Here is a 26,814-nt window from a genome sequence, read left to right on the forward strand (position 1 = left end):
CCGTGGAGTTGTGGAGATCTCTCCTGTGGACAGCCTCCCCCAGCTGGTGGCTTCTGCTCCCATGTCACCCCGTACTCCCCCTGTTACTCAGGTGACATCAGCCAGGTCACTGCAGGGGCCAGATGTGGTGGCTCCTGTGGTGTGGTTCCCACAGTCCCTTGTCCTTCTGTGACCGGGGTGGGGAGATCCCAACCCCCACAGGGGAGCTGGAGGATGTGGGGAGGGGAAGGGGCTGGAGGGGAAGGGGACCCGGTGGGTGGGTGGCCAAGCTCTCCATGTACCGGTGGCTTCTATTGCCACAACCGCGGGCAATAAAAGCAGCTGTGTGCAGGTGATGGTGTGGTGAAATCGGGGACGCCGTGGGGACCGGCCCTGCTCTGGGGCGGGTGTGGGCGGGGGAGGGCCCTGCTGGTGCTGGGCTCGGCTGGGGCGGGGGGGTTGAGGCGTGGCTGGGTCTGTCCTGCAGCCCCACGCGTGTCTGCCCAAGGCATCCATTCACTCTCATCCCCACAACAGACACAGGGCGGGTGTCGGGGGTGTTGCCGCCCTGCGCGCGCCCCCTCCCCGCGCCCCCCCGCCTGTCCACGCGCGCCCGCGGTCACGCGTGTCCCCCCCGGCCCCCCCGGCGGCCGAACCGCCCCCTCCCATTGGCGGCTGCCGGGCGCGCGCCCGCCCCCCGCCGTGACGTCAGCGCTGTCCGGCGGCGCCGCGCCGGGAGGAGTCGCCGCTGCTCCGCCGCGGGCCCGGGGCCGGGGCCGTCGGTAAGGGCGGGGCGGGGCGGGGGCGGCGTGCCCGCGCGCGGACACCATGCCCACGCGCGGCTCCGAGTGGCGGCGGCGGAGCTGCGCGTCACCACCCGCGCTGCGCAGCTCCGGCTCCCACGCGTGTCCCACACGGCGCGGCTGTGCCAGCTGGCAGGCGTGGGGAATGGCGGTGGGGACCCCCCCGCGCACTCACGCGTGTGTCTGAGACCTTCCCTCTGCCCGCCCGCCCCGCGCCCGCCCCATGGGCGGGCAACTGGAGGGTGCCTGCCTGTGTCCCTAGTGGGACATCCCGCGCCAAAACTCCCGCACGGGCACAGCTTGTTCCCATGACCCCACGATGAAAACCACGTCCCCTTAGCACCCTGTCACCCCCCCGAGTCCCCACACCATCCCGACATGCTGACACCCTGTCCCTACCCTGTCTCTCACTCGTGTCACAGGTGGGAGTGGGTGGCCCCACGGGGCACCATGCCGCTGGGGCAGGATGGGCCCAGCTGGAAGAAGAGGACCGAGGATATTCGGCGGATCTACGACTTCCGAGATGTCCTGGGCACGTGAGTCGCAGTCTGGGGGACACACCGGTGACAACACTCACCGTGATGGGTCTGGCCCCTCCAGCTTTGCCAGACCTGCCAAGTGGAACCGGCTCAAATCCTGGCCTGAGGTGGGGCTGGCACATGAGGGGAGACACTGTGTGGCACAGGTGCAGGTGCCACCTCCCACTCGCGTTGGCTGGTTCCTCCTGCTGTGCCACGGTGTGGCTGTGCCATGCCCAAGGATGGTCCCCCAGCTGGCAGAGGGGTTTCCACTGGTGCCCACAGCACCATAAGGCTCTTAGGCTGGATTAGCATGTTAATTACGTCAAGGCTTAGGGCCCTTCGCAGCGCGAACATGCTGCCTGTCACTTCCCCACTTGGGCACTGCCAGCAGCTTTGCCCGGCTACTAATGGGCACCTCAGCCCTTGAGTGACCCTGGGTGCTGTGGGATGGCATGGCACGGGGCTCAGCCCCAGCATGGCTCATCCCCAGCAGCATCACAGCCTTATCCTGTCTGATAGGATGGTGCAGCCATACCGGGAGGGACAAGTGGTGCCAGGCGCTCTATTGCTGGCACTCTATTGCTGTCCAGCCATCCCAGTGGACGGCTCCCACTTGCTTTTCTCCTATAAATAGCTGGACTTTCTGCCTGTCGCCATGACAATCGTGGCATAGTGGCACTGACGGCTCTGGCTGGCAACCCCCCCCCCGCCCTGCTTATCCCTTAACCCCCCTAGGGGGGCCTTCTCCGAGGTGGTCCTAGCGGAGGAGAAGGCAACACGGAAGCTGGTGGCCATCAAGTGCATCGCCAAGAAGGCACTGGAGGGGAAGGAGACCAGCATCGAGAACGAGATCGCCGTCCTCCACAAGTAGGGGCTGTCCCAGCACCAGGGTGGGAGTCCCACCCCATGGCACCCCCACAACCCGGCACAGCTCCCCACTGCCAGCATCCATTGCCGCATGTTATTGCCAGTGCCCAAAATAGCCGGCAGCGCGTGATGCCCTGCAGCACGGAGCCTGGCTGCTCTCTGTCCCGTGGGGGCCGGAGTGGGGGCAGGTGGGAGCCCCCTCATGCCCCTGCACCTCCCCCTGCAGGATCAAGCACCCCAATATTGTGGCCTTGGATGACATCTACGAGAGTGGCACTCACCTCTACCTCATCATGCAGCTGTGAGTGTTGTTGGGGGACTCCAGAGAGGTCTTGGAGGGGGGACTGTGCTGATGGGTGCTGCCCATCCCTGTAGGGTCTCAGGGGGGGAACTCTTCGACCGCATCGTGGAGAAGGGCTTCTACACCGAGCGGGACGCCAGTGCCCTGATCCGGCAGATCCTCGATGCCGTCAAGTACCTGCATGACATGGGCATCGTCCACCGCGACCTGAAGGTGAGCAGTTGGGGGTGAGGGGGACATATGCAGCACCCTCATGGTGGTGGCAGGAGGGGAGCCCAGTGTTGCCCTTCCCTGAACCCCCTCTCCTCGCAGCCCGAGAACCTGCTCTATTACAGCATGGACGAGGACTCCAAGATCATGATCAGCGACTTTGGGCTGTCGAAGATCGAGGGCTGCGGCAGTGTCATGTCCACGGCCTGTGGCACCCCCGGCTATGTGGGTGAGTGCCTGCTGTGGGCTGCCACCACCCTGGGTGTGGGGTTGGGGTATCCCCACAGGTTGAGGTCCCCCCTCACCCCTGCCATCTCCTCCAGCCCCTGAGGTGCTGGCACAGAAGCCTTACAGCAAGGCAGTGGATTGCTGGTCCATTGGGGTCATCGCCTACATTCTGTATGTATCGCCCCTCCTACCCCTTCCTATCCTGGGGGCCAGGCCCCCAGGACTGCCCAGGGCCAGCATCCCTCTCCCCCCACCCCCAGGCTCTGCGGTTACCCCCCTTTCTATGATGAGAACGATGCCAAGCTCTTTGAGCAGATCCTGCGGGCCGAGTATGAGTTTGACTCACCTTACTGGGATGACATCTCGGACTCGGGTGAGCTGAGACCACCAGGGTGGTGAGGGCTGGGAGCCTGGCACAGTGTCACAGAACCCAAGGGAATGGTGGGCATAGACACTCACAGCTGCTCAATGCCCTGTCACAGCCAAGGACTTCATCCAACACCTGATGGAGAAGGACCCCAGCAAGCGCTTCACCTGCGAGCAAGCACTGCAGCATCCCTGGTAAGGGGTGACCTGGCACAATCTGCCCCTTCTCTGGCTCACCCCACAGCAGCCATGGGGTAGGGGGGCCCCAGCTGACCCCCATCTCGCTTCAGGATCGCTGGGGACACGGCCCTGGACAAGAACATCCACCAGTCAGTGAGCGAGCAGATCAAGAAGAACTTTGCAAAGAGCAAGTGGAAGGTGAGTGGGGGTTGCTGCAGGGTGCTGGGGGACACAGAGGTCTCCCAGGCACCCCATGTCAGGTGACAGACACTGTGGGGTTGACAGCAAGCTTTCAACGCCACGGCAGTGGTGAGACACATGAGGAAGCTGCAGTTGGGAACCAGCCAGGACGTCCCTGGACAGACAACTCCCACCAGCCCCGGCGAGCGGCTGGTAGGGGGGACCAGCAATGGTGAGCCCTGACCCCCTAATCCCCATCCTGCACCCCCCAGGGCTGCTGCCAGGATCTCACCCTGCTCCTCCCCGCAGGGTCAGACTGTGGGCGCCCACCCACAAGCAGAGGTCAGCGTCTCCCTCCAGACTGAGCACGGCCCCACATAGCCACATCCAGGGGGGACCGGGGGGCCCAGCCCTCCCATGGGCACCATGTGGGGTGGGGGGCCCTGCAGTGCAGGAGCAGGGGGGACAGTGTGAGGGCACCCTGCTGTGCTTGCTCTGGGTTTGTGGGGCTGCCCTCATTGCAGGCTCACAGCAGAGATCTGCATCGGGGCAGGGGCACCCCACGGAGCACCCCCAGCTTGGGGCTGTGTCGCAGGCCCCTTCCCACATCCATTCCCTCCCTCCGTCCACGCCTGGCCTGGCACTGTCCCACACCCCCACCCCCAGCATGTTCAAGGAGAATTTTCCAAATGGATGTTTCTATTTTATTGCTTGTAATAAAGGCAAGAGGCCAAAGGTGCTTGGCTCGGCTCTGCCCTGGGGGAGCTGGACACAGCCCTAATTCCCCCTGGCCTCACTGCCCAGAGCAGTGGCTCCCTCCACACACACAGTGGGCAGGGGACAGGCACAGCCCACCCCCCTCTGTCCCAGGCTGGCAGCACGCACAGTGTCCCACTCAAGCCACTCTTCCTCCTCGGGTGTCCCTAGGGGGGCCCATCCCCATGGTGGTCCTGGCTTCGGCTCTCCCAGGCCTGATCCCGGCTGCTGGTCAACTCCTGGCCCTTGCGGAGGTCAGCACAGAACAGTACCTGGAGTGGAGAGAGATGATGGGGTGGGTATGGCCAGGATGGGGGTAAGGGCTGAGCCCCAAGCTGCCTGGGACAGGGGTACTCACCGCTTGTGCCCAGCCAGCGCGGGGGCCCCACAGCCCCCGAAAGAAATCGCCTGAGGAGAGAGGGTGAGTGCCAGCATGGGGGACACAGGCACCATCCCTGAGGTCCCATGTCAGGGCCCAGCCCTGCCCTCACCGATCTCCTGGTAGGCCCGGGGGGTCAGGCTCTTGCTGCCCACCACCACGCTGTAGCGCTGCTGTGCGATGTGCCAGACATGAGTGTCCACTGGCACCGCCTCAGCCTTGTCCAGGGACATCAGGCAGACGCAGTCAGCCACCTGCCACCAGCAGCACTGTCAGCCTCTGATGCTGGACCCCATTCCCCATCCCACCCCCGCCCTGGCACCCACCTTGGCACCTACACCGGGCAGGGCGCACAGCACCTTCCTGGCCTCGGCGTAGGGCGCGGTGCGGAGCTGGCGCAGCCCCTCAGCACCAAGACCCTGGGCGATGGCCCGCGCACTCCCACTGACAAACTTGGCCCGGTACCCAAAGCCCAGTGCCCGCAGCCGGGCCTCGTTATCAGTGCCTGCATGGACACAGCACAGGGATGTGGGTGGGCGCAGGCGAGGTCATTGTGGGGTGGAAGTGGTGGGGTGACAGCAGACCTGTGAGTGCCGAGAGGGACGGGAAGGCGTGGAACGGCCGGGCGTCGATGGAGCAGAGGTGGCGGCCAAAGGCCTGGCAGAGGCGCTCAATCATGGCAGTGATGCGGGAAATGTGGTTGTTGGAGGTGCAGATGAAGGAGAAGAGGCACTCGATAGGGTCCTGCCGCAGAACCCGCACCCCTGCAGGCAGGACACAGTGAGGGGATGCCGGGCAGGTGCTGTGGCCATCTCTTGTGGCCCCATGGAGCTGCCTCACCTGGGAAGTCCTCGGCCACCTTGCGGAACAGGGGGTCGGCCGCCTCCCACTCACGATACAGGGCCGACAGACTCACGTCCAGCTGGAAGTAGTCGCGCAGGATCCGGTCTGTCTCCGCACCGTCCAGCTTGGCTGCTTTGGCGGGGCACCCACCCCGTTCCTCCTCCTTGTGCTCATCCTTCTCGCCGTACACCGTGTACCAGAGCCGGTCCCGGTCCTGCCGCAGTGTCCAGACGCGCCCCTCCAGCACGCCTGTCCAGGCCCCCGGGCTGCTCTCCCACCACCTGCCGCACACGGGCACGTCGGGGCGGGCCCGGGCGCGCAGGGCCGGGCCGGGGGGCGCCGGGACCCCCGTGCTGGCTCACCGGAAGCTCTGTCCCGAGGACAGCACCAGGTCCAGGCGCAGCTCGGCCAGCGGGCACGGCAGGCAGCGCCACAGCGACGGGCAGGCGGACGGGGAGTCCCGCAGCTTCATGGGGGCCGGGGGGCGGCTGCGCGCCCCTGCCCGCGGGGGTGGCGGGGTCAGGCACCGCGCGGCGCTGAGCCCCCGGCCGCCCCAGCCTGGCCCGGCCCCGCACCTCCTCACCGCCGCCCGGCCCGTGCCCCCCGGCCCCGCAGCGGCCCCGTCGCTCCCCAGCACAGACAAACCCCGCGCGGGCGGAGCTCCCGCCGCTCCCCGCCCCGGTTTCCGCCCGCCGACGGAAGCGAGGCCGGCGGCGCCACACGTGTCCCTCCCGCCCCGCCCGCAGCGGCCGCGGCTCCGCAGCGGAGGTTTATTTTCTAAGAATCAATAGATTTTTCTTCCTTCAAAATAAATACAAACAACGTCCAAGCGCGGGGCCGGCCGGGGGGGCTGGGCCCAGGGGTTGGGGGCAGCACGGGGGGTTGGGGGCGCGGGGGCCGCCCTGGGGCACGGCGGCGGCCAGAACAGCATCCCGAGGAGCGGCAGGCTGGAGGGAGCGGGCACCGGGAATGGGAGAGTGGGGGGGGCGCGGGGGGGCCGGCCCCACCCCTCCCGGTCCCCTATCCCCCAGTGGGTGCAGGCCAGCTGCACGGGGATCCCCGAGCCCCGTTTGCCCTGAGATTCGGCGGGGGAGCGGCCGGCGGGGCCGGCTCAGTCGCTCTCGCTGGAGTCACTGCTCTGCTCGCCCTGCACCTTGTTGCGGTGCTGCATGGCGCGGTGGTAGGCGATCTGCACCGACTTGCGGATGTTGGACTTGCGGCCCTCCAGCATCTTCTCCTTGTCCAGGTCCTGGTTCACCCCCAGAGGCACCAGCTTCGTCCGGGGCAACCACTGCCTGCAGGGAGCAGGGGGCCACCTCGTTTGAGGGTTACAATCGTCTCCGGACACCCCCCCCAAAGCCCCCGGCGCCCCGGCCTTACCAAGTGCGCTTGTTGTCGAAGAAGAGGACAAGGTAGAGGTGCTCGCGTGCTTCCTGAGTCATCTGCTCCCCCAGCTTCAGCACCTCCAAGGGGGGCACGGGGATGGGGACGCCGTGGTGGAACATGCCTTCCCGCGGCATCTTGGGATCAATGATCTGCCAAAAGAGCAGGGGAAGGCTGAGAGGGGAACGGGGACCCCAAGAGCCAGTCTGCAGGAAGGGGACATGGATTTTGGAGGCCCCGATGATGGGCAGTACTCACCAGTGCTGGGTAGGAGGGGTACCCCCGGCACTTGGCCCAAACCAGATCCAGGGCGTCCAGGGAGGAATCTTCATCCTCAGAGAGCCACCCTGCGCCGCGCCCCATGCCCTTGCGCACCACTGTGCCAGAGGAGAGGGGAGAGAGGGGTCAGCTGCGTCCCCCCAGGTGACGGTGCCAGCCGGGCGCGTGGCTGCACAGCCACAGTACTTACTGCCGTGCCCCACGCCTCGTCCAGTGCCCACAGAGTAGGACTCATTCTCCGTCCCCGACGTGTCCTCACTGCTGTCTTCTGGGAAGTTCACTCGGGAGAAGGAAGGTTTCCCTCTGCCCTGCTTGGAGGGTGTTGTGCTGCAGAGACAGGGAGCAGAGCCATCAGTAAGAGTCATATTAAGCTTTCAGAAACTGCTTCTGGGAGGGCCAGCCTGGTGGGACACCAGGGCTTGTGGGCTCCAGCTGCTGGCCTCAGCACTGGGAAGGACTTGGAAGGGGTACCAGGCAGAAAGGTGGGATGGTGCTTCTGCCAGGGTGCCAGCCAGACCCCCACCCAGTTTCACGCAGGAGGACCCAGAAGATGTGCACTGATCAGAATTAGAGGCACAGGCAGGAACCTGATGGTGCTGGCAGCTGGAAGGGCAGTGACAGAGCAGCTGCTGTGCCAAGAGGGAATTCCCCAGTTCATGCTCCTTGCTAGCCCTTTGGTGCACAATCACACCTTTAGGTTTTACATTAAAAAAGGCACAAACCCTGCAGATTTCTAGGGATTAGCTGGGAGCAGCAGGAGGGTGAAAGAGACAGAGACCATGAAATGGGCTCCTCTGGCAACTCGAGGCCAAGAGCCGCCCACTGACACCCCCAGCAGCACCAGTGTCTCCAGAGCTGGGCCAGGGACAGTACCTGGTGCGGTCTGAGGCAGCGCTGCTGCTGCTGCTGCTGCTGGACTCCGAGTCGGAGCTGCTCCGGGGAAGATTACAGTCGTTGCGGTACACCAGGAAGCTTTTCTTCACAGGCTGGTTCCCGCTGCTGAAACCGTTGGCTGGCAAGTCTGCAAAACACCCCATGAGAAGAGCGTTACCACTGTGCCAGCCCCTGCCATGTGCTGCCAGCGGGGCCACGACCGCCCGGCTGCACCCACCCATGGGAGTGTCCTCCGCAGACTTGTCACTGTCACTGTCCGAGCTGGAGCTGGGCCGTGGGCTCCGCCCTCGCTTCCTCTGCCGCTGGGAGGACCCCATTATTGGGAGCTGGGGGGGCCCAATGGGGCTGTTCCCATGCCCAGGAGTGATCTGGCTGTCTCGATTCTTTGGAGGGCGTCCCGGACGTTTTGGGGGCCCTGCAGTTTTAGGGTTCTTCTTGGAGAAGAGCACTGAGGTCCTCCTGCCAACTTCATGTGCTGGGGTGGAAGAAGAATTGGGACCCAGACCTGGAAGAGGGAGAAGGTGTCAGCTGCAGCCCTGCTGGCAGGAACTGCGTGGCAGTGGTGTCAAGAAACAGCTTCATTTCTTGAGAACATTATCTTGGAAGATCCTCCATCCCGAGTGCTGCCACACCTGCAACTTCAGGGTCAAACTTTCCAGTCTGCTGACAGTAAAAGCTAGACAGGGATATCAAAGAAGGGCCTGAAAGACAAAGGTCCCTGCTTGCAGAAGAGCCTGCTTTTCCTGGTGATTAGTGGACAGGACTGGGATGCAGAGGTGGCAAACCCCCAGTGACACCTGGCAGCTCTGCCCGGAGCTTTTGCTGTGTCCCCACAGACCCCAGCTCAGCATCTCTGTCCAGGGAGCTGGTAGCTGGCCTGTGTTTGAATCCCAACCCGAGAGAGCATTTGGAGCTCGGCAGTCAATACCATTGCAACTCCCTCCCGTGCCCCCAGGCAGGAAGGGACGCTGAAGGCAGCCTGCTCCATAATGCCCCTAGAGAACCCCACAGCATGGCTGAGCTGGCAGGGCCTTGCAGGACAAAAAAATCCATCTCATGCCCCACATCACACAGCTGGAACTCTCAGTCTCTGGGACAACATCCAGTTCCTTGATTGATGAGGAGACGAGCTCACTAGGTGAGCACTGACTGTGCTGTGAACACCAGCAATCTGCCAACCCTCCCCAGGGGCAAACACACACTAGGCTGCAGCTGTTCCAGACACTGAATGTGATCTCCTTCAGCTGCCAATCCCCCCTGCTTGGCTGGCATGGCTCACTACAAACTACTCAGTGTGTGCCATCCTCAGAGGGGCACACTGGGAGGGAGCCCAGGGAGGCACAGACAGCATACTCTGTACCCACCTCTTTGGGAGAGATTCCAGGAAATGAGGAATCCCTGCATGGGAATGGGAGATAAGGGACCATCCTGCAAGAGGCCACCTGCCCCACTCACACAGAGGAGTGAAGAGCGAGGTGTGTGTGGGGAGCTGCCCACACAGCCCTCCAGCCTCAGGATGCACCTGGCAGGGAAGCTGCTCCCCAGCCAAGCCAGTCCAGAGGCAGCTCTCCACTGCTCCCCGAACTGGCAGTGTTTTGGAAGGAGCATTACCTTTGCCAGTCTCCTGGCTGCTGCTCTCCTCTGCAGCACTGTCCGTCTGCAGGTCCTTCTCACAGGGGTTGTGGGACTGCATGACTCCCCTGGCAGAGGAGCTGTGCCGCTCCAGCCCGTCCCGGCCCAGGTCCCGCGGGTGCGCGAGCTTCCGCCGGAGGACTGTGATCTCCTTCTTGATCATCTTGGCCCGGCGGGACCGTCCTATGCTCTGCTTGCCCGCGTTGACCTCATCCAGCCGCTCCAGCAGGATCTTCAGCTGCTCCTCCAAAGGCAGGTGCTTCTGATTCTCTGAGAGCAGCAACCGCACATCTTCTGGAGGAACAAAGAGGAGCAGATGGATGAAAGAAATTGGGAACTCATTGGAGCTCCTCTACATGAAAGGGCATGAGGCAATCCAGGTCCCCTGCAGAAGGGAAGTAGCTGACATGCCACCAAACACCTGTGAACCCTTTAGGGAAGTTACCCTAAAAGACCTGAGAAGGGGAAAACCAGCTAGTTGGGACCATTGGGGAAAGCAGGCTGATCAGCAGTATGGAGGATACCAGGGTTCTCATTGGCTGGAGAAAGGACGCAACAGAAAAAAAAAAGGGAACTGTAACAGGAAAAAACAGAAGTCAAAAGGATCTTGAAGCATTACAGAGCAGGGAAGTTCCCCTGTCTAAACCTGTCTTGTGCTGAAGCAAGGACACGGGTACCCTAAAAGGACCCTTCTCTAACAATATGTTCTTGGCAGTGCTCCCCAATGCCCAGAGACAAGCAGGACTACAACCACAGAGTATGGGGTATCTGGAGCAGTGTGTCAGCCAGCAAAGCCCACAGCTGGGAAGAGAGGGGGGAATACACAGCTCTGACCAGGGGGAGTTCGTCCTTCTAGCCAGGCAGCACAGCAAGAGCCTCAGCATCTCACAACTAGTGCTGGGGCCGGGGTGAGTGACTGTACCCTGACATGGGCCAGAGAGGCCACATCCCGGGCATACCCCTGCTCTGACCAACAGGAGGACAAGGGACCAAGGGACTGGCAAGACACACAGATAAACTATTGCCTAGAACCAACCTAAGAGAGCCAAGAGGTACCTGGCTAGCAAAGTCCCCACCTCTCCAGGAAGTGGGGACACACAGCCCAGCATCCAACTGAACTTCCCATGGGAGGCAGCTCAAACAGACTCTCGGGTGTCCTTGCTCTGCCCAACCTTTACCTCCGAGTAGCCCTCGTACCCTGGGACAGGGGACAAGTACCCACCATCCTCAATGTCTTGGATCTGAGCCTCTTCCACCGTTACGCAGTGGGGGAAGTGCATGCCTGTCTCGAAGTCAATGCCCATCTTCTCGGCCTGCCGGCGAGCCTGCCGGAGCACGGCGCCTCCCTGCTCCCGCAGACGGATGGCTGCCCGGTAGAAGATTGTGTCTTTGGCATTGTATTTCAAACAGTTGTTGATGATCAGGTTGAAATCCTCCTCAAAGTCATCGAAATTCAGATAACGATAGGCTTCCAGGTTTTGTTTCATTGTCTGAAAATCCATTGGCTTCTTGATGTGATCCAGGTAGTCTGGGACCTGCATGAGGAGAGAGCCAGAGCTAAAGGCCCAGGAGACAGTTAGCAGTACCTGCTCCAAGAAAACAGTTGTTAAAGGAATCAGGTATCGCTTCCTGTGCTCTGCCCAAAAGCACATCGGGGAATGCCATCTGCTTTTGCAGCTTGAGGAACAGTAACGCCTCCGGATTAGGGAGCCCATGTGCTGTCTCAACCTGTGGATACACACTCTGAAGCGTTTTTACAGGTCCAGCACAGATGGCAGCACCCTGTCCTCTCCTCCTGCCTGCAGGCAGCTGGGATCCAGTATGCTACATGGTGTTCCGTGGGGACGGAGCTGTAAGCGCAGCCCCTGGGAGTGAGGGTGAGTGCAGACAGGAAAAACAGAGCTGTCCAGGTGGCAGCACTGGCTGCAGGTGGGACACAGCCTTCCTCCCTGTTCTGCTGAGATGCCTCTGTGCTGACCCGCTGCCAGCGCTGTGCAGAGCCAGCATGGCCCTTCCCTACGTTCCCAGGCTGGAACTTGATGAATCTCAGGAATCATCTCCCCTGCCCACAACAGTGACAGTTTGGGGAGTGTGAGTCAGTCACCTGGCAGAGGCCTTCCCAAGAGGACAGGTAAGAGCATGCCAACTGACAAGGGCTGGCATTTTGCCTTTCCCAGTGGGAATCCCCAACTGCTCACAGACCCCAGGGTGTCACCAGTAACACACACAGAGGAAGAGCCAAGTGCTGTGCTCCCAGCTAGCACCGGCTCGGCTGTTCTGCATTTGGCTCACCCAGGAGGAGCATTGCTGCACACCCCCCTCGGGTGAGTGAAGGGTGCTAGGATGTGTGAGCCAGCACCAAGCTGCTCAGGGAGCTTCTGGACCAGAGCACACCCTGGGCAGCCCTTGGCACGAGCAAGGGACAAGTTTGAGTGAAGCAGAAATCTGGGGGAGAGGGTTCTTACTTCGTAGATTTCTGTTACCTCAGACAGAGGGACCGGCTCGCTGAAGATGTTGCCTGTGTCTTTCTCCTGCAGCTGCTCAAGCGTCTTGCGGAGGAGGATGAGGAAGGGGGTCAGCTGCATTTCCAGTGCCACCTGCTGGACTTTGATCTGAAACAGAGGAACAGAGCGGGGCTGAGCCCCTGCCCCCACCCAGACAGAGGGGACTGTCCCCAGGGAGCAGTGGTGCAGCCCTGCAGGACAGCAACCCCTCTCCTCTTCTCACGGAGGGGCAGGGACTGCCCCTCACCCCCATCTCTGGGGATCGGAGGTGTAACACCAGCTCCAGCACCTGCGTGTCCCACCTGCACCTTGCAGAGCAGCCACCTTTGCTCAGAGCCGCTGGGACAGGGCACAGCACGGGCGAGGGGACCCTGGCACACACCTACAGCACTCTAAGGAGCCCCTACTCACGCCCACCCCAACGGCTCCCCAAGGAGGGGCAAACAATCGTTACCGTCTCTCTCTTGAGCTTCTCCCGCTTGCGTATCAGCTCCACCAGCAAGCGCGCACGCTCGAGGTCATGGCGGAGGCGCTGCCATGACTTCAGCTGCTCCTTCAGGGCCCAGTTCTTATCCTCAGTGTCTCTCTGCAGGAACATCAGAGACCATGAGCTGATAAGAGATGTGCTCCCATCTCCACCTTCCTGACCATGTGCTGGGGATCTTCCATGGCAAAGGGAACCAGCCTGACCCTGTTGGTTCAGCAAAGGTCCCGGTTCCCTTGCTGTAACCTAGGCAAGTGACTCGGGAACAGTCTCACCAGAGCTAAATACCTGCCCCTTGGTCACCACAGCCCTTAGGATGCCACAAAGCCACATCCCGAGCCTCTGGAAATACTCTTCCTAACATGACCGACTGCCTGCAGCTGCCCAAGAGGTCTGTGCTGCTGCTCAGAGATCCAGCAAAGTGCAATAGGGCAAAAAGGAAACACAGCTCTGTTTGATTACACTTCTGGAGCACCAAATAAATGACATATTTATATCTTCCTGTAGCCAAAGATGAGCAGAAGCAGTCTCAACTCTTCTCCAGAAAAAAAAAAAGAGAGGGGCCAAAGGCAGGAGAAACCCCTGCCCAGTCACAGTCATCAAAGGGCTCAGAAAGAAAGATTTAGAGCTCAGAAGGGGAGACAGAAGAAAAATCTTCCTCTCTGGCACCAGAGACTTCACATCTGTGAATTGCTGACTACGGGCTGAGGCAGACACTGGGCTGGAAGCAGCACCCAGAGGGAGTGCTCCTGGAGTGGTATCAGAAACTGGGAGTGAAGCCTTGGTTCCTTACAGACTGCTTCCAAGATCCCCAACCATCTCTCTCAATGCTGGCTGACACAGCAGCCTCATACTAGAGCCATTTCTGACAGGTCTGCCATTGCCACCGGCCAAATGCAGGCACGAGAAAGGAGCTACCTTCTGTGTGGCAGCCGGAGAGTGCAGGATTCCCTCCCCGTGGCGGGCTGCCAGCAGCCTCACTGTCTGGCAATTCTCTGAACGCCGAGAGCGGAGGAGAAGGTGAAGCAGCAAAAGCAGCTGGGGCTGCCCTTTCCTCATCTGAGAGCTCAACACCTCTGACCCCCCTTCTGCACCTGCAAGCACCACATGCAGCAAAGGCTCCGAGCCCGCAGCTCTGAAGGTGAAGGAAGCACACGCACAGCCAGGGTTCCCTGCAGCCCCACAACAAGCCCCAAAACAAGCAGCCCTTACCTGGTCGCAGTTCCTCTGTGACTGCAAGTGCGTCTGAAGGCGGCGGAGCAGGGGGACACCATTGCGAGACTGTCTCTTTAGGGTCCAGTAGCTGTGCAGCCTCTGCATGAACTGGCTCTTCCTCTGGATGGTTAAACGGTTTGTAATCTTACTGAGCCTGAGGAAAGGAGAGGAACCACAGAGCCCATCAACACGGCAAGCCTGGATGCTACAGGAGAAGCCCTGGCTGGGGGCAGCTAAGAGCAGCTAAGAAGCTCCTCAGAGAGAGAACACCCTTTCCCATGGCAGGAATTTCTGTGACACCAAGTCACACAGAGTAAACACAAGAGAGGATGCCAGGAAACATCCAGCCTTGCCTCTCCATAACAGACTTTTCCTTTCTACCTCCTGTCAACTTATGGAGAAAGCCTAGGGCAGGCTGAGCCAGGCTGGGCTACAACATAGCCAAATCAGGGGCTGGAACCTTTAACAGCTCCCACAGTCCCTGAGACTGCAAGTGTTATGGTGCTACCCCAAAACCATTATTTATCTGTCTGAGGGTTGCTAGCCATGATAAAGGGCCTGGCCAAATGTTACCAGAGAAACTCAAGCCTGGCAAAGCATGAGGAGGAAGCAGGTGGCATGAGCACAACAGAGCTCCCATCCAAGACTACCCTAAACAGCCCAAAACACCACAAAAGGGATTTCTTACTCCCCACAACAGCAGAAAGTCTGGAGGGGCTGGGACAACCTCATTCAGCAAAGTCAGACAGAGATGCCCTGCTAGCACGGAGCCGAAGGGACAAACCTCCAGTATCTCCCTGTCTCACAGGGACAGCTCTTCCCATAGGATGATCCAACCTGCCTCAGCCTCAGGTGAAGAGGCTGGGGACGGCAGTCTCATGTGCCATCACCAGCCAAGCACAGCTCCCACAGGAAGACATCTGGCATTCTGGCAACAGCCCTTGAAGAATAATTAATCCCAACAGGAAGGCCCGGGGAGAGGTTAATAGCTTCTAGCTCAGTGTGGGTTTCACTGTGAGCTCGATAGCAGCAAGAGTCTACAGACTGCCTGCCAAGGTGTCCACAAGTAGGAAAAGAGACCCTGGCTATGGAGCAAGCCCCGAGTGAGCAAAAACATAAGGCTGGGACACAAACAGACTGTGGAGAAAAGCCAGCAGCCTTGTGGCAGAGACCTGCCTCCTCAGGTCACCAGAACATTGCCCAGAGAACACAGCCCACGTGTGCTCCCCGCTGACTGCAGAGGAGATAGTCTTGAGGATCCGAGGGCTGGATGGTGTCCTGTGGGGAGGAGGAGAGCTCAGCAGCTCAGGGGGTGGCTCAGCTCCCGCCATGGGGAGGAGGATTTTTCAGCAGCTCAGGAGGCGGTTCAACCACCATGATGACAAACAGTTCTGTGCCAAACCTGCACTTCAACCGTGTGATGCCTGCTGCAGGGTGACAATGAGATCCAAAAACACCCTAAGATGCCCTGACATGCTTTTACATGCTGCCGAGGACACCAAGAGTTATAAACTACACTGACAAATTCTGGCAAGGCTCTTAAATGCTCATTTCAGGATTTGTATGCCAGCCCAACAATCCAACCAGAGCAAGACACACAGCAGTTACACCTGTAACAACAGGGTGTTTGCACCCCTGTGAGCCCACAGGGTTGTGATGTGACAGAAACACAACCCCTGGCAAGGCTTCAAGTATCTTTCCAACAGCCCTTGTGCTGTGGAGCCAGCCTTGGGACCACTGTGCCCCTTGGCAGGCAGGAGTCCTGGTGCTCTCCAGCCACCCCTCCTTGCAGACAGCCATGCAGAGGCTTTCAGCATCCACAGCTGCACAGCCCTGCTCCAACAGGCAGCCCCGAGTAGACACAGCTGTTGCTGCACCTGGCACAAAACACTGAGGAAGCCCAGCAAGGGGTACATGGCTGCTGGGATGCATGAACTGTGCTCAGCAGGGCACTGGGATCCCAATCCCAGACCTCTCTGCTCCAGAGCCAAAACAACCCCTGGGATTAGCCCGTTTCCCAGGCCTGAGTTGCTCCCGCACTTCTGTCATTTGCCTGGCACAGCCTCAGGAGAAAATGGTCTTCAGCAGAAAGGAGAGCAGTCCCCTCCTCGCTGCCTGATTTACTCCAGTGCCTGAGGTCAGCACAACAGGAAAGGAGTGCTGGGAACCTCCAGCTGCTTCCTGACGCATCTGGCCAAGTTCACTCTCTGCTGTTAAACTAATAGCAGCTATTTCCTGCCCCACCAAGGGCCCAGACACCTTTGTGGGGTAGCGCATCGCACAGCCCTGCCTCTCTGCAGGACTCCCAGAGGAAACCACCACAGCCCTCTGCAACAACGAAGTGAGAAACACCTGTGCAAAAAGCTAAGGAGAGGAACAGGGTAATGTCTACATGGAAAGCAGGACAGGAAGTATGGAGAAAAGGAGAAATCTCTCCCCAGTCCAAGGAGGGCGGTGGGTTGTACCTGTGAGGGGGGATGCAGGGCACAGAAACCACGGGCGCTGCAGCCCGTTTCTCTGCCAGAATCTTCCGTGCCTTCTTCATCTTGATCCTAGACTTGGCCTTCGCTTTTTTGACTTTCTCAGAGCTCCAGCCCTTTCCCTCCTCTTCCTCCTCCTCCTCCTCCTCTTCCCCCTCACTGTGGGAGAGGGCGGGAAGCCTGCGCACAGAGCCCGGCGGCGTGTGGATGTCGCAGTAGGCGGTTTTGCGCACGCTGAAGGAGGTACCATTGGCACCTGTCTCCCGGACGGGCTCCATCTTCATGTACAGCCCGGCCTGCTGGGCGCAGGTGACGTGGAAGGCAGTGTAGCAGTTGGCTTTGTGACACTGGATGCAAGCCCCGGAGCCGCGCTGCTTGCAAATGTAACAGGTCAGCTTCCAGCGCGCGGGCGGGATGTGCTCGATGCTGTCAATGGGCTCCAGGAAGACGGTGTTGGCAAAGCACACCTCTGGGATCCAGAGGGCACAGACCACGTGTGCCCAGCGCCCATCGTCTGTCTGCTTGAAAGCCCCCCCCTTGTTCGGGCAGAGGGCGCAGTCCACAGCGCGCGAGGGTGACTGCAGGCACCGTCTGCAGAGCCACTGTCCCTCGGGGATGTAGGGCACCCCGTAGCACTCCTGGTGCACAGCCAGGTTGCACATGTCGCAGAAGAGGATGACGTTGCTGTTCTGACACTCCCCGTCGTTGCAGATGCAGCAGACGGCGTCCTCGTCCACCAAGGCGTTCGGGTCCCCCTTGTTGTGGCTCTCGAAGTACGACTCCTTTTCCAGCCGATCCATCAGGTACTCAAAGATCTCCTGGGGAATAGGACTCACACCTTCGTTCTTCCGCCGCTCATTCATGATGTCCAGCCAGATGTAATCCTCCTCATCCATGTCATACTCCACCTCCTCATCCAGCTCCTCTGCCGACTTCTCGATGTACCTGGAAGGACAGCACGGGAGAGTGAGGGCATGTTCGGCACGGTTGGAGCTGCTGAAGCCCAACTCCAGGGTTTGGCTGTGGCTGAGGGAACATTTTAACACTCCAGCCAAGCCATAAGTCAAAATAAAGAAACAAGGACAAGGCAGGAATGTGCAGAAGTACTGCTGCACCCTGAGCACTGCAGTGGCACAGCGGCACCTTGCAGACAAAATAACACTGGTCTAAGGAGCAAGGTCAGGCCTTGGAGACTTGTCAGCGCAAGGCAGGGGCCTGCACAAGCCACCCAGAAGGTGCCAGTTCTCTGGAGACAGCAGCCTCATGACCAAGACACGATAACCAGGCAAGGACGCATCACGTCTTGTTAATTCTGGAGAGGGGGCTGTGTTAACTCCTGCTTGAGGTATTACCTTGGGCAACTGCACTGACCAAACCTCTCACAGAAAACTGTAGGACGAAAATTAAGAATTAAGCCCCCAAACAGATCTACAGGTACATCTTGGTGCTGAGGGGCTCTGGAGCTCTCCCAGCATATCTCCAAAGAGCAGAATAGGAGGCAAAAGGACACATTTGGGTTTTGTTGTGACCGCACATGCTGTTCCAGCAAGGAAAGAGAGCAGCAGTCAAACTGCTGACAGTGACCTAAGCAGCAACTGAGAGCTCTGTAGACACACAGACCCCTCAGAACTGGGAGGTGATGCCAGGCAGAGCCCCAAGAGCCTGAAGCCATGGGACAGCGAGCTCCACAGGAGCTGGGATAGGCCATCAGAGGCCATAGGCAAGCCGCCTGCACAGAGCCGGGTCAATTCCACCTCCAGACCCAGGGCACAAGCCTGGGAGCCTACTCACACCCCAGCCATGGGCAATACCTGTAGTATGAGGTGGGACGAGGTGGGGCATCGGGGGTGTCCTGCTCCAGCTCTCGGTACACCACCTCGGGCAGCTTGGGGGTGGTGCTGGCCGAGGCATTGTGGTGATGGTGGTTGGAGTCCTTGCGCTTCTCCTTGTTCTTGTGCTTGCCAGATTTGGGAGGGACGCTCTGCGTCTCCGTGTTCTCCTTATTGCTCCCGTTCTCGGGCACCTCCTCGGGAACGTCCTCGTCCTCGGACACCACGTCGAGGTTATCGAAGATGCTGATGCGGTGGACGCGGCCGTGTAGGTCCACCTCCACCATGCGCTGGGCCTGGGCGTAGGTCATCACCTCTCGGCCGGGCGACTGGGAAGTCTCGGAGGGGCTGGGCGACTGCTTGTTGGCGGAGCGGGCCTGGCGCCCCTTCTTCTTGTGCTTGCGCAGGGGGGTGTGCTGGGGCGGGGGCGGGTTGTCGTGGTCATAGTGGTAGAGGTGGTACTCGATCCCGCTGTAGCTCTTGTAGATCTTGCGGCAGGTGCCTACCGGGCACTCGTAGGGCGGCTTGGTGGCCCGCAGGTTGTGGCAGAAGGTCTTCACGTCGAAGTCTACGCCCATGGCGGGGCCGCGGGGGGCCGAGGCCGGGCCGGGCCGGGCCGGGCCCCCGCCCCGCCGCCCCCTACCCGGGCCCCGGCCGCCCTGCCCTGGCTCCCCCCTGCCCGCTCCCTGCCTGCGGCGGCGCTCCCGGCGCGGGGCCGCGCTCAGCGGGCGGGCGGCTCCATGGGCGGCGGCAGCGGCGGCGGCGGCGGGCCCGGGCCGGCCCCAACAATGGAGCTGCGGCGGCGCCTGGCGCGGGGCGGCCGCTGGGTAAAGCGCCGCGCCGTCCCTAGCAACCGCACTTTCGCCACGGCACGGCCGGGCGGCGGCGGCGGCGGCCGAGAGGACAGAGGGGACGGCGGCGGCGGCAGCGCGGTGGGGAGGCCACGTGGGGGCGGCGGGGCCGGGCCGGGCCGCGCTGCGCCGGCGGTGGCGAATCTGCCGCCGCGAATCACAGACCCCGCCGCCGCCCGGCCCCGCCCCGGACCGGCCTCCCCCGACCCCCCGCACCCCTCCGGTCCTCTCGGTCCCTTCCAATCTCCCCGCTCTCCCCGGTTCTCCTGAGTCCTCCGGCCCCTCGGTCCCCCCGGTCCCTCCTGCCTCCTCGGTACCACCGAGTACCCCCGATCCCTCCGACCCCCTTGGTACCCCCGGTGCCTTCGCCCCAGCACGGCAGCAGACCCGGTTGAGCAGTTTATTTACAGTCGGTAATGCGGTACAGACCCGCCTGCCCTCCGCCCCGGCACCCCCCGGCTGCGGGACCCCGGGCCGCGGGGCGGGCCATGGGGCAGGCCGGGTCAGGCCGCGGGAGTGGGACGCAGGCAAGAGAGGGGTGCAGGCAGGAATGGGGTGCAGGCAGGAACAGGGTGCCCCAAGGAGCAGCAGGGTTGTGACCCCCGGCAGGCACCCAGGGTCAGCCTTGCCCTGGGACAGGTGCCAGGCTGCCCTCCCGGGACACACACACACGCACTGTGGCCCCCCAACCGCCCGGACTCAGGCACTGGCCCTGCCCGAGGGATGGGACTGCGTGGTCCGAGCCAGCCCCACCGTGCTGCTGGACATCAGGGCAGCCACGGACATCCAGCCCTGTGGTCTCGCTGCCAGAAGAGGGTCACAGCCCCGTTTTCACCAACCGTTTTCACCAACTGTAGCAGCTGATTATCTGCCTTGTGGGGCCACATCTCCATGGCTAAGCCCTGGCCACTGGCAGAGGAAAGATGACACATCCTTGCCCCACCAGCTTATCCCACGGCTCTTGGAGGAGCTACTCAGGGTCTGCCCGGCGGGGTTTGATGTCACGGGTCTTCATGTAGGAGAGCAGCTGCTCAGGGATCTCAGCCAGCACATCCTTGGCCAGGCGGGCCATGCTCAGCACCTGGTTGCCCGAGTCATCCACGTAATCCCGAAATGGCACAAACTTTGAGGGCAAGAAGGTTGCAGCCCAGTTGGAAACAACCCTGTTGCTGTGGGGGATGAGCGAAGGGGGCTGAGCATCTCTCACCCATGGGGGGCTGGGCTCAATGCCAGTGTTACCTGTACAATGTCCCTCTCAGCGAACCGCCCACGGGAAGACAACCGCACCTCATCACCATCCAGCTCCTCCATGGCTGAGGGTGACAGCTGGTGTCACCAAGCCTCGGTGGGGTGAACACCGGGGATGGAAACACCATCCCTTTGGATGCCAACACCATCCCTTTGGATGTCTTTGGGGTCCTGGAGGAAGGGACATGCTTCTATTCCCCTTCCATGGTGTCCCCAAGTCCCAACTCACCCTCAAACTCAGCCGGACCCACTCCCACAATGATGATGGACATGGGCAAGGCAGAAGCCTGTGGAGCAGAGGCAGGGTGTCAGCTGGGGTAGTGCCCAATGTGGGGTGAACTCACAACAACGATGGTGCACTTACAGTGACAATGGCCTCCTTGGTCTGCAGCATGTCGGAGATGACGCCGTCAGTGATGATGAGGAGGACGTGGTACTGCGAGCCGTCAGTCACCTGGGCAGCTGTCCTATGGGGACAAGGGATGGGGTCCCTCCAGCATCCCACTGGCGTGGGGCAACTGTCCCTGCTGCGGGACTGATGACATTTGGGGATGGCAAAGGGGAGAGTCCCCTGGTGCTCACCCTGCCACCTGGTTGATGACGGGGGCGAAGTTGGTAGGACCGTAGAGCTGGACGGTGCGCAGGCTCTGGAGGTAGGACTCCAGCACACCCTCAATGCCACAACAGCTGGGGTTCTCTGCATTGTTGTTCTGGGGGATAGGGATGGGTTCTTGGAGGGGAACCACAGCTCCCGGTGTCCCCCAGGCTGTGGGATTCCAGGGCAGGATGTGGCCAGGGTGCTTCCCCTTCTCGCCAAGCTGCTGTGGGCACCCCACAGCCAGCCCTGCCCCACAGCCGGGAGGTCTGGGTTCACCCTCAGCCCTGCCCCACAGGGAGGGCGCACCAGGGGGAACTGGTGGGAGATCTTGCCGTCGGGTGGGACTTTGGCACCGAAGCCGTAGGCAGGGAAGAGCTTGTCACTGTCGTAGTCCTGGATGACCTCCCCCACTGCCTTCAATGCCAGGGCATAGGCGCTCAGCTGGTAGGGGCTCACGTAGTGCAGCGAGGTGGGCTGTGATGGCAACCCTGCAGCACAGTGCCCGTCGCACCCACCCCATGGCCAGCCCCACAGCGACGGGGACCCCCCAGACACAGGCTGCACTCACCGTTGGAGGCCGTGAAGTCAATGGCGACGGTGAAATTCAGCTGTGTCCTTGGAGGGGAGAGCGAGGGAGGCTGCCGGCCCCACGGCACAGGGATACCATCTTCCAGCCCCACGGTGTGGGTGTTCCCCCATCTGGACCCATCATCTAGGCCCCCCTGTCCCCAGCCAGCACCCACGGCCCAGTGCCACCGTCCCGCACCCCCTCCCCAGCCCCACTGTCCCCTTGTCACCCTCAGGCTGCACCTTCACCGTCACCACCATCCTTGCCCTGAGACCCTCACCCACGGGGGGGTCTCGAGGAGCCAGAGGGCTCCTGGCCCCCCACTCACCCGCCCCGGATGTAGTCAACGAAGGTGAACTCGGACTCGACCGAGAAGGAGAGCAGTGTCACCTGCGGGCACAGGAGATCAGACCCATTGACCCCTGACCCCGGCAGGTGCAGCAAAGGGAGCAGCCCCAGCCCCCCGAAGACAGGAGCCCCAGGAACGGCCCACTCACGGTGCCGGAATTCACATATTTCTTCTTCTTGCATTTCTTCCGGGGATTCAGCACCTGGGGGCACAGGGGCGGGTCAGTCACAGCGTGGGCTGTCCCCCGTCCCTGCTCCCAACCCACAGCCCTACCTCATACACTGTGAACTGACTCTGTGCTCGAGACAGCTCCCGGTAGCTTGTGGCAAATTCCCCGATGAAGTCGTGGCTGTGGGGGGAATGTGGGGTGGGCATGGCCAGGCACCCTGGTGAGGGGCACCCCAGGAAACGGTAGCAGCACCCCAGTGTCCCCTGCCTTACCTCCCATCCCGGTCCCAGTCGTACACATCTATCTTCACCGTCCTGAAAGCAAAGGTGGGCAGCAGGTGAGCTGTCAGCCTGGCTGGCACAGCCCCTCTGACCCCATGTCTGGGGACACCCAGCCCCTCAGCCCACCCCACAGCAAGCACCCTGCCTGCCAGCTGCCAGCAGAGCTGCCCTGCCTGCCCGGCCTGCAGCTCTGCTGGGAGGGAAGTGGGAAATTTGGGTCATGGTAGGGGCTCTGGAAAGGAGAGGGATGATTCTATGTAATTTGGGTTGCAAAAGAGGAAAAAAAAGCCCAGTCAGGACCCAATTCTGAGCTGCCTGTTGCTGCAGTGGGGCAAAGCCCACAAAGAACTGCTCATTCCCTGCTCTGGCCCCACAGCTGCCCCTGTCCCTCTCCCTATCCCTGTTCCCATACCGGTCGTAGTCACCGTTGCAGAGGGCACGCACGGGGATGGTGAAGGGCTGCCACACCGGGTTGAGTGTGTTCTTCACCACCTCTGTCTTATGGCAGATGGTGAAACTGTGGGGACAGGGCAGGGTTGAGGTACACCTATTGGTGATGCCAGCACCCTGCCCACCCTTCCAGGCCCCTGCGCTCACGTGCCATCCTCATTGCTGCGGTAGAAGACGAGGAAGGGGTCAGATTTTCCAAAGAAGTCCTTCTTGTCCAGCTTGTTGGCACACAGCTGCATTGTGATGATGTCCTGGGGACAGGGACTGTCACTGCCAGCTACCTCCTCACCCCAAGCACCAGCAGCTGCCTGTGCTGTGGCCATGCAGCCCCCTCCTCACCAGGACACTCACCCGGCAGTTGCTCAGCTCCTCAGCCAGCAGCAGGATGGTCCCACACCGCTTTCCTGGGACCCCCCTGGGGCCAGAGGCACCCCATCAGCTTGGGGACAAGGAGGACAGGCCAGGGGCAAGAGGTGGGGTCAGGGTTGAGGCTTGTGTCCCACAGCTGGTGCTTGGCAGTGTGACCAGAGTCCCCAGAGTGCAGGACATTCAGGGAGGGGTCTCATGGGGCAGGTAGTGGGGACACAGTGTGGGACCCATTCCTCACCCCACCACAGGGTATGACTCACGTGAGGGGTCTCTCCAGGCGTCCCCGCTGGGCCCCAATCACCTCCCCCAGTGCCACAAATGCCTGCCCCAGGAAGTCCTGTGCCCCAAACACAGCATTGTGAGACCCCACAGGGTTTTGTCACAGTCCCTCACCACCCACATTCACCCTTCACCCTTCTAACCCATCCATGGGACCTGCCACCAGTTTGTCTCAGGGCCACCTCAAGTGTCCTAAATCCACCCTGTGTCCTGAGAGCCACCTCCCAGCCCAGGACCCATTGCGCACCCCCAGGACCACCCCAGGTGCCCACTCCGTGTGCCTTGCACTCATTCTGTGCCCCCAGGCCCAGTCTACAGCCCTGGACCCATCCTGGACTCCTTGGGCCACCCTTCATCCATCCTGCCCCTCCAAAAGCCACTCCCATAGAGTGTCCTGGCCCCATCCTGCCCCACCAGGCATCCCCATGAGGGCTGAGTTACCAGGGCAGAGCAGGTGCTGGTACATGACGGGCACTTACCTTCTGCCAGTCCCCATGGGGCATGGAGAGATGGAAAGTGGGTTAGAACCTTCCAAGGGGCACCTGTTCCCCCTGGGATAGCACCCACACTGGGCGCAACCTCAGGGTGTCCTACCACATGTCCCTCCCGGCACAAGCTGTCCTCACCTGCTTTAAGGCAGAGCAGCTCTTGGAGTCCACGTTGTAGCTGGTGTGGGAGAGCAGAGCCCTGAGCTGGTGACTGCGGGGGTGCCCCGGCACACAGCCCAGCTTCCCCACCCATCTGGGCTTTTTGCCACTGTATCCTTATTTATTATCTTTATTTATTTTCCTTACTTATTATCCTTATTTATCACTGACTTGGTGCTTTATTACACCCTGAGTGGAGCCAAGCCCTTCCCCAGCCACCCTACTCACACATCAAAGCGGAGGTTTTGCTTCTCCTCAAAGTAGTAGTCGAGGACGAACTTGCGGACAAAGTCGGGGTTCAGGGTGTTGTCGATCACCTCAGTGCGTCCAAACTGCAGGGAGAGGGGTGAGAATGGCCCCCCCCAGGACCCCTCCCCATCGCAGCTGCCTCGGCGCTAATCCCGGTGGGGGATTAGCACTGCTAGCGGGGCCGGATCATTAGCGTGGACGGGGAAGGATCATTAGCGTGGACACGGGTGGCCATATGGGCCCGTTTAACCCAGCCAGGGATTAGCCAGGAGCAGGGGCCATGCTCACCTCCTTCCACTCGCTGCTCCCTGAGCCCTGCACAAAAAGGACCACCACTGCGGAGAGAGGAGCAGAGCCAGGTTGCCGTGCCATGCCGTATCTGTGCCATGCCATGCCCCCCGCTCAGCCCTGCCACCCACCTGGGTCAGACTTGGAGAAGGTGTCCATGTCCAGCAGGTTCCTGGGGAACAGAGCCAGGTGTGAGCCACCCAGAGTGCCACCCACCCGGCCCCACAACGGGTCCCCATGTCCACCCCCCGATCATGGGCCAGCACAATGCCAGAAGCCCGTGCTGGCACCCGTGGCTAAGAGCCCCGGCACTCCAGGGAGACACGCTGGCTCCCACCGCAAGGTTCGGTGGGACAGCGGGGCGAGCGGCGAGCAGCGTCTCCAGCGCTGATGATGATTGAACATGACAGGGAACCCATTTACAGGATGAAACCTTCCCCGGTGCCGCCGGCGCCGGCTGAGTGCCCGCCGCGCCCCGGCAGCAGGAGCGTGGCTAATGGCGGGGTGCAGAAGTGAGAAGAAAGGAGGCACTTGGAGCAGGGGCCGGGCAGCCGGAGGGCACCCCCCGACACAGCTACCGGCAGAGCGATTGATCGTCGTCCTGTGCACGGTGTGACGCCGGAAAGTGCCGGGGGCTGTGACCGGCTCTGCTGGGATACTTCCCGCACCCCCGAGGTGTCAGCACAGGGTGGGTGCACGGCCAGGTTTTGCGGGCTAAGCCAGCTCCCCTGGCCCCAGCGCGCAGGAGAGAGACCCCACCCTGCACAGGGCTGAGCCGTGGGGCTGCGAAGCCGAAGGCTGCCCCTGCCCTGGACTGTCTCCAGGTGCGATCCCCGGTCCCTGCCCGGAGCTGCCCGGTCCCCCGGCCCTGCAGCCCCTCTGCCTGCTGTCCGTGGGGCTGGCAGCGGGAGCCGGGGCTCAGCCGCAGGGAGAGGGTAGGGCAGCCCCTGGCCCGACCCAGAGTTTGCAGGATGTGCTAGAAGTGCCCACCCGGGCAGGGCGCTCTGTGCCACAGGAGCCGCCCAGGAGGCTCCTGGTGCCGATCCCTGCGGGCAGGACCCCCGGCCGCGGGCAGTGGTGCCTCCGGCTATATTTAGCCGCTGGCAGATTGGCTCAGCCACGGCCGCTTGCCCCACGGACCCCGATCAGGAGTCAGGGCACCGAGCAGCCCCTCTCCCGCAGCCCTCGTCCCGCCATCGCCAAGGCTGCTCCGCTCCCGGTTCCGTTGCCTTGCACCGGGCTCGCCGAGTCGGGGAGAGCCGGGCAGCCGCTTACAGCCAGCGCCGGCACCCTGCGCTCCGCCAGCATCACCCAGGTCCCACAAACATCGCCCCGAGCGGGGCCGTCCCGCGCCCCTGCTCCGGGTGAGGGCAGCAGGTCGCTCCAGCAGCCGTGCCCGGGGCCAGCATCCTGACCTGTCCCCACGTGTGGCAGCAGGGCAGAGGAGCGCTGGGCACACACCGTGGCACCGAGAGCTACCCGGAGAGCGAGCACGACCCGCAGCCCACAGCCCCCGGAGCCAGGGGCTGACCTGCGGGTAGCGGGACGCGGCAAGCAGCCACGCAGCGCATCCCGGTACATTTCGCACCCACTCCTGTCCAGAGACCAGCCACCGCCCGCCCGCTCCCCCGCCCCGCTCCCGGCTCACCGGCAGGACACGGTGAGCTCCACCTTGGTGCCCGGCACGCTGCCGGTCGCCGGCTCCAGCGCTCCCGGAGCCGCCATCCCCGCCCGGGCGCCGCCGATGCTCCGCGCCGCCTCCTCCCGCGCCGCCGAGGAGGCGCGCCCGGGGGCGGGTACGGCACGGGCACGGCTCGGCACGGCTCGAGCACGGCACAGACACGGGCACGGCTCGAGCACGGCACCGCACAGCTCGGGAACGTCTCGCCTCAGGCACGGCTCCGCAGAGGAACGGGACGGGCACGGGGCGGCTCGGCACAGGCACAGCACATCTTGGGCACGACGGTCCTCTCCCGCCGGCACCGCCCCCCCGGGCACCGGGGGCGGCTCAGCCCCAACTCCCGGCCCGGCTCCCCCGGGACCTCCCGCCCGGGGCTGCGGCCTCAGCTCTGCTCCCCAGTCCCGGGCAGAGGGGGCTCAGCCCCCATCCCGCCCTCCCGGTCCCAGCTCGGCGTTATTTCGGTGCCGCCGCTCC

At 62.2% G+C, this 26,814-nt stretch overlaps 4 protein-coding genes across 10 annotated transcripts; 1 reads left to right on the plus strand and 3 right to left on the minus strand.

The window, feature by feature from the left end:
- The first annotated feature begins 668 nt into the window (after positions 1 to 668).
- Positions 669 to 4,370, plus strand: CAMK1 (calcium/calmodulin dependent protein kinase I). The gene is made up of 12 exons (XM_064667430.1): positions 669 to 761; positions 1,205 to 1,318; positions 2,039 to 2,170; positions 2,397 to 2,471; positions 2,546 to 2,684; positions 2,784 to 2,910; positions 3,005 to 3,080; positions 3,170 to 3,282; positions 3,392 to 3,470; positions 3,566 to 3,653; positions 3,741 to 3,867; positions 3,945 to 4,370. The coding sequence occupies exons 2-12, from the start codon at positions 1,233 to 1,235 to the stop codon at positions 3,998 to 4,000; spliced, it is 1,098 nt and encodes a 365-aa protein (XP_064523500.1). The 5' UTR covers positions 669 to 761; positions 1,205 to 1,232; the 3' UTR covers positions 4,001 to 4,370.
- Positions 4,317 to 6,282, minus strand: OGG1 (8-oxoguanine DNA glycosylase). Its single transcript, XM_064667433.1, has 7 exons — positions 5,976 to 6,282; positions 5,611 to 5,894; positions 5,355 to 5,534; positions 5,097 to 5,275; positions 4,883 to 5,024; positions 4,750 to 4,799; positions 4,317 to 4,663 (listed from the first exon to the last, which is right to left on the minus strand). The coding sequence occupies exons 1-7, from the start codon at positions 6,083 to 6,085 to the stop codon at positions 4,559 to 4,561; spliced, it is 1,050 nt and encodes a 349-aa protein (XP_064523503.1). The 5' UTR covers positions 6,086 to 6,282; the 3' UTR covers positions 4,317 to 4,558.
- Positions 6,283 to 6,369: 87 nt separating this feature from the next.
- On the minus strand, positions 6,370 to 19,109 carry BRPF1 (bromodomain and PHD finger containing 1). 5 transcript variants are annotated; one of them, XM_064667396.1, is made up of 13 exons: positions 18,296 to 19,109; positions 16,470 to 17,429; positions 14,002 to 14,158; positions 12,760 to 12,891; positions 12,267 to 12,413; positions 11,024 to 11,336; positions 9,781 to 10,095; positions 8,387 to 8,674; positions 8,149 to 8,296; positions 7,466 to 7,602; positions 7,255 to 7,373; positions 6,994 to 7,148; positions 6,370 to 6,929 (listed from the first exon to the last, which is right to left on the minus strand). In XM_064667396.1, the coding sequence occupies exons 1-13, from the start codon at positions 18,889 to 18,891 to the stop codon at positions 6,725 to 6,727; spliced, it is 3,672 nt and encodes a 1,223-aa protein (XP_064523466.1). In that variant the 5' UTR covers positions 18,892 to 19,109; the 3' UTR covers positions 6,370 to 6,724. The 5 variants fall into 5 exon arrangements, with proteins under 5 accessions (XP_064523466.1, XP_064523468.1, XP_064523467.1 ...); XM_064667398.1 differs by having other exon boundaries at positions 6,370 to 6,908; positions 9,781 to 10,092; positions 18,296 to 19,107; XM_064667397.1 differs by having other exon boundaries at positions 6,370 to 6,908; positions 18,296 to 19,107.
- A 441-nt stretch (positions 19,110 to 19,550) lies between these two features.
- CPNE9 (copine family member 9) lies at positions 19,551 to 26,756 on the minus strand. 3 transcript variants are annotated; one of them, XM_064667421.1, is made up of 20 exons: positions 26,308 to 26,751; positions 24,791 to 24,831; positions 24,660 to 24,706; positions 24,351 to 24,454; positions 24,102 to 24,141; positions 23,457 to 23,533; positions 23,179 to 23,242; positions 22,975 to 23,078; positions 22,790 to 22,894; positions 22,369 to 22,410; positions 22,201 to 22,276; positions 22,076 to 22,129; positions 21,907 to 21,968; positions 21,579 to 21,625; positions 21,317 to 21,498; positions 20,995 to 21,122; positions 20,777 to 20,879; positions 20,642 to 20,699; positions 20,404 to 20,477; positions 19,551 to 20,287 (listed from the first exon to the last, which is right to left on the minus strand). In XM_064667421.1, the coding sequence occupies exons 1-20, from the start codon at positions 26,382 to 26,384 to the stop codon at positions 20,135 to 20,137; spliced, it is 1,638 nt and encodes a 545-aa protein (XP_064523491.1). In that variant the 5' UTR covers positions 26,385 to 26,751; the 3' UTR covers positions 19,551 to 20,134. The 3 variants fall into 3 exon arrangements, 2 of the variants coding, with proteins under 2 accessions (XP_064523491.1, XP_064523492.1); XM_064667422.1 differs by having other exon boundaries at positions 20,122 to 20,287; positions 20,404 to 20,542; positions 26,308 to 26,756; XR_010433430.1 differs by having other exon boundaries at positions 20,154 to 20,287; positions 20,404 to 20,490; positions 26,308 to 26,755.
- Between the last annotated feature and the right edge of the window lie 58 nt (positions 26,757 to 26,814).

This window comes from Pseudopipra pipra, chromosome 11 (genome assembly GCF_036250125.1).
Source record: "Pseudopipra pipra isolate bDixPip1 chromosome 11, bDixPip1.hap1, whole genome shotgun sequence".
In the NCBI taxonomy this organism is placed as follows: Eukaryota; Metazoa; Chordata; class Aves; order Passeriformes; family Pipridae; genus Pseudopipra; species Pseudopipra pipra.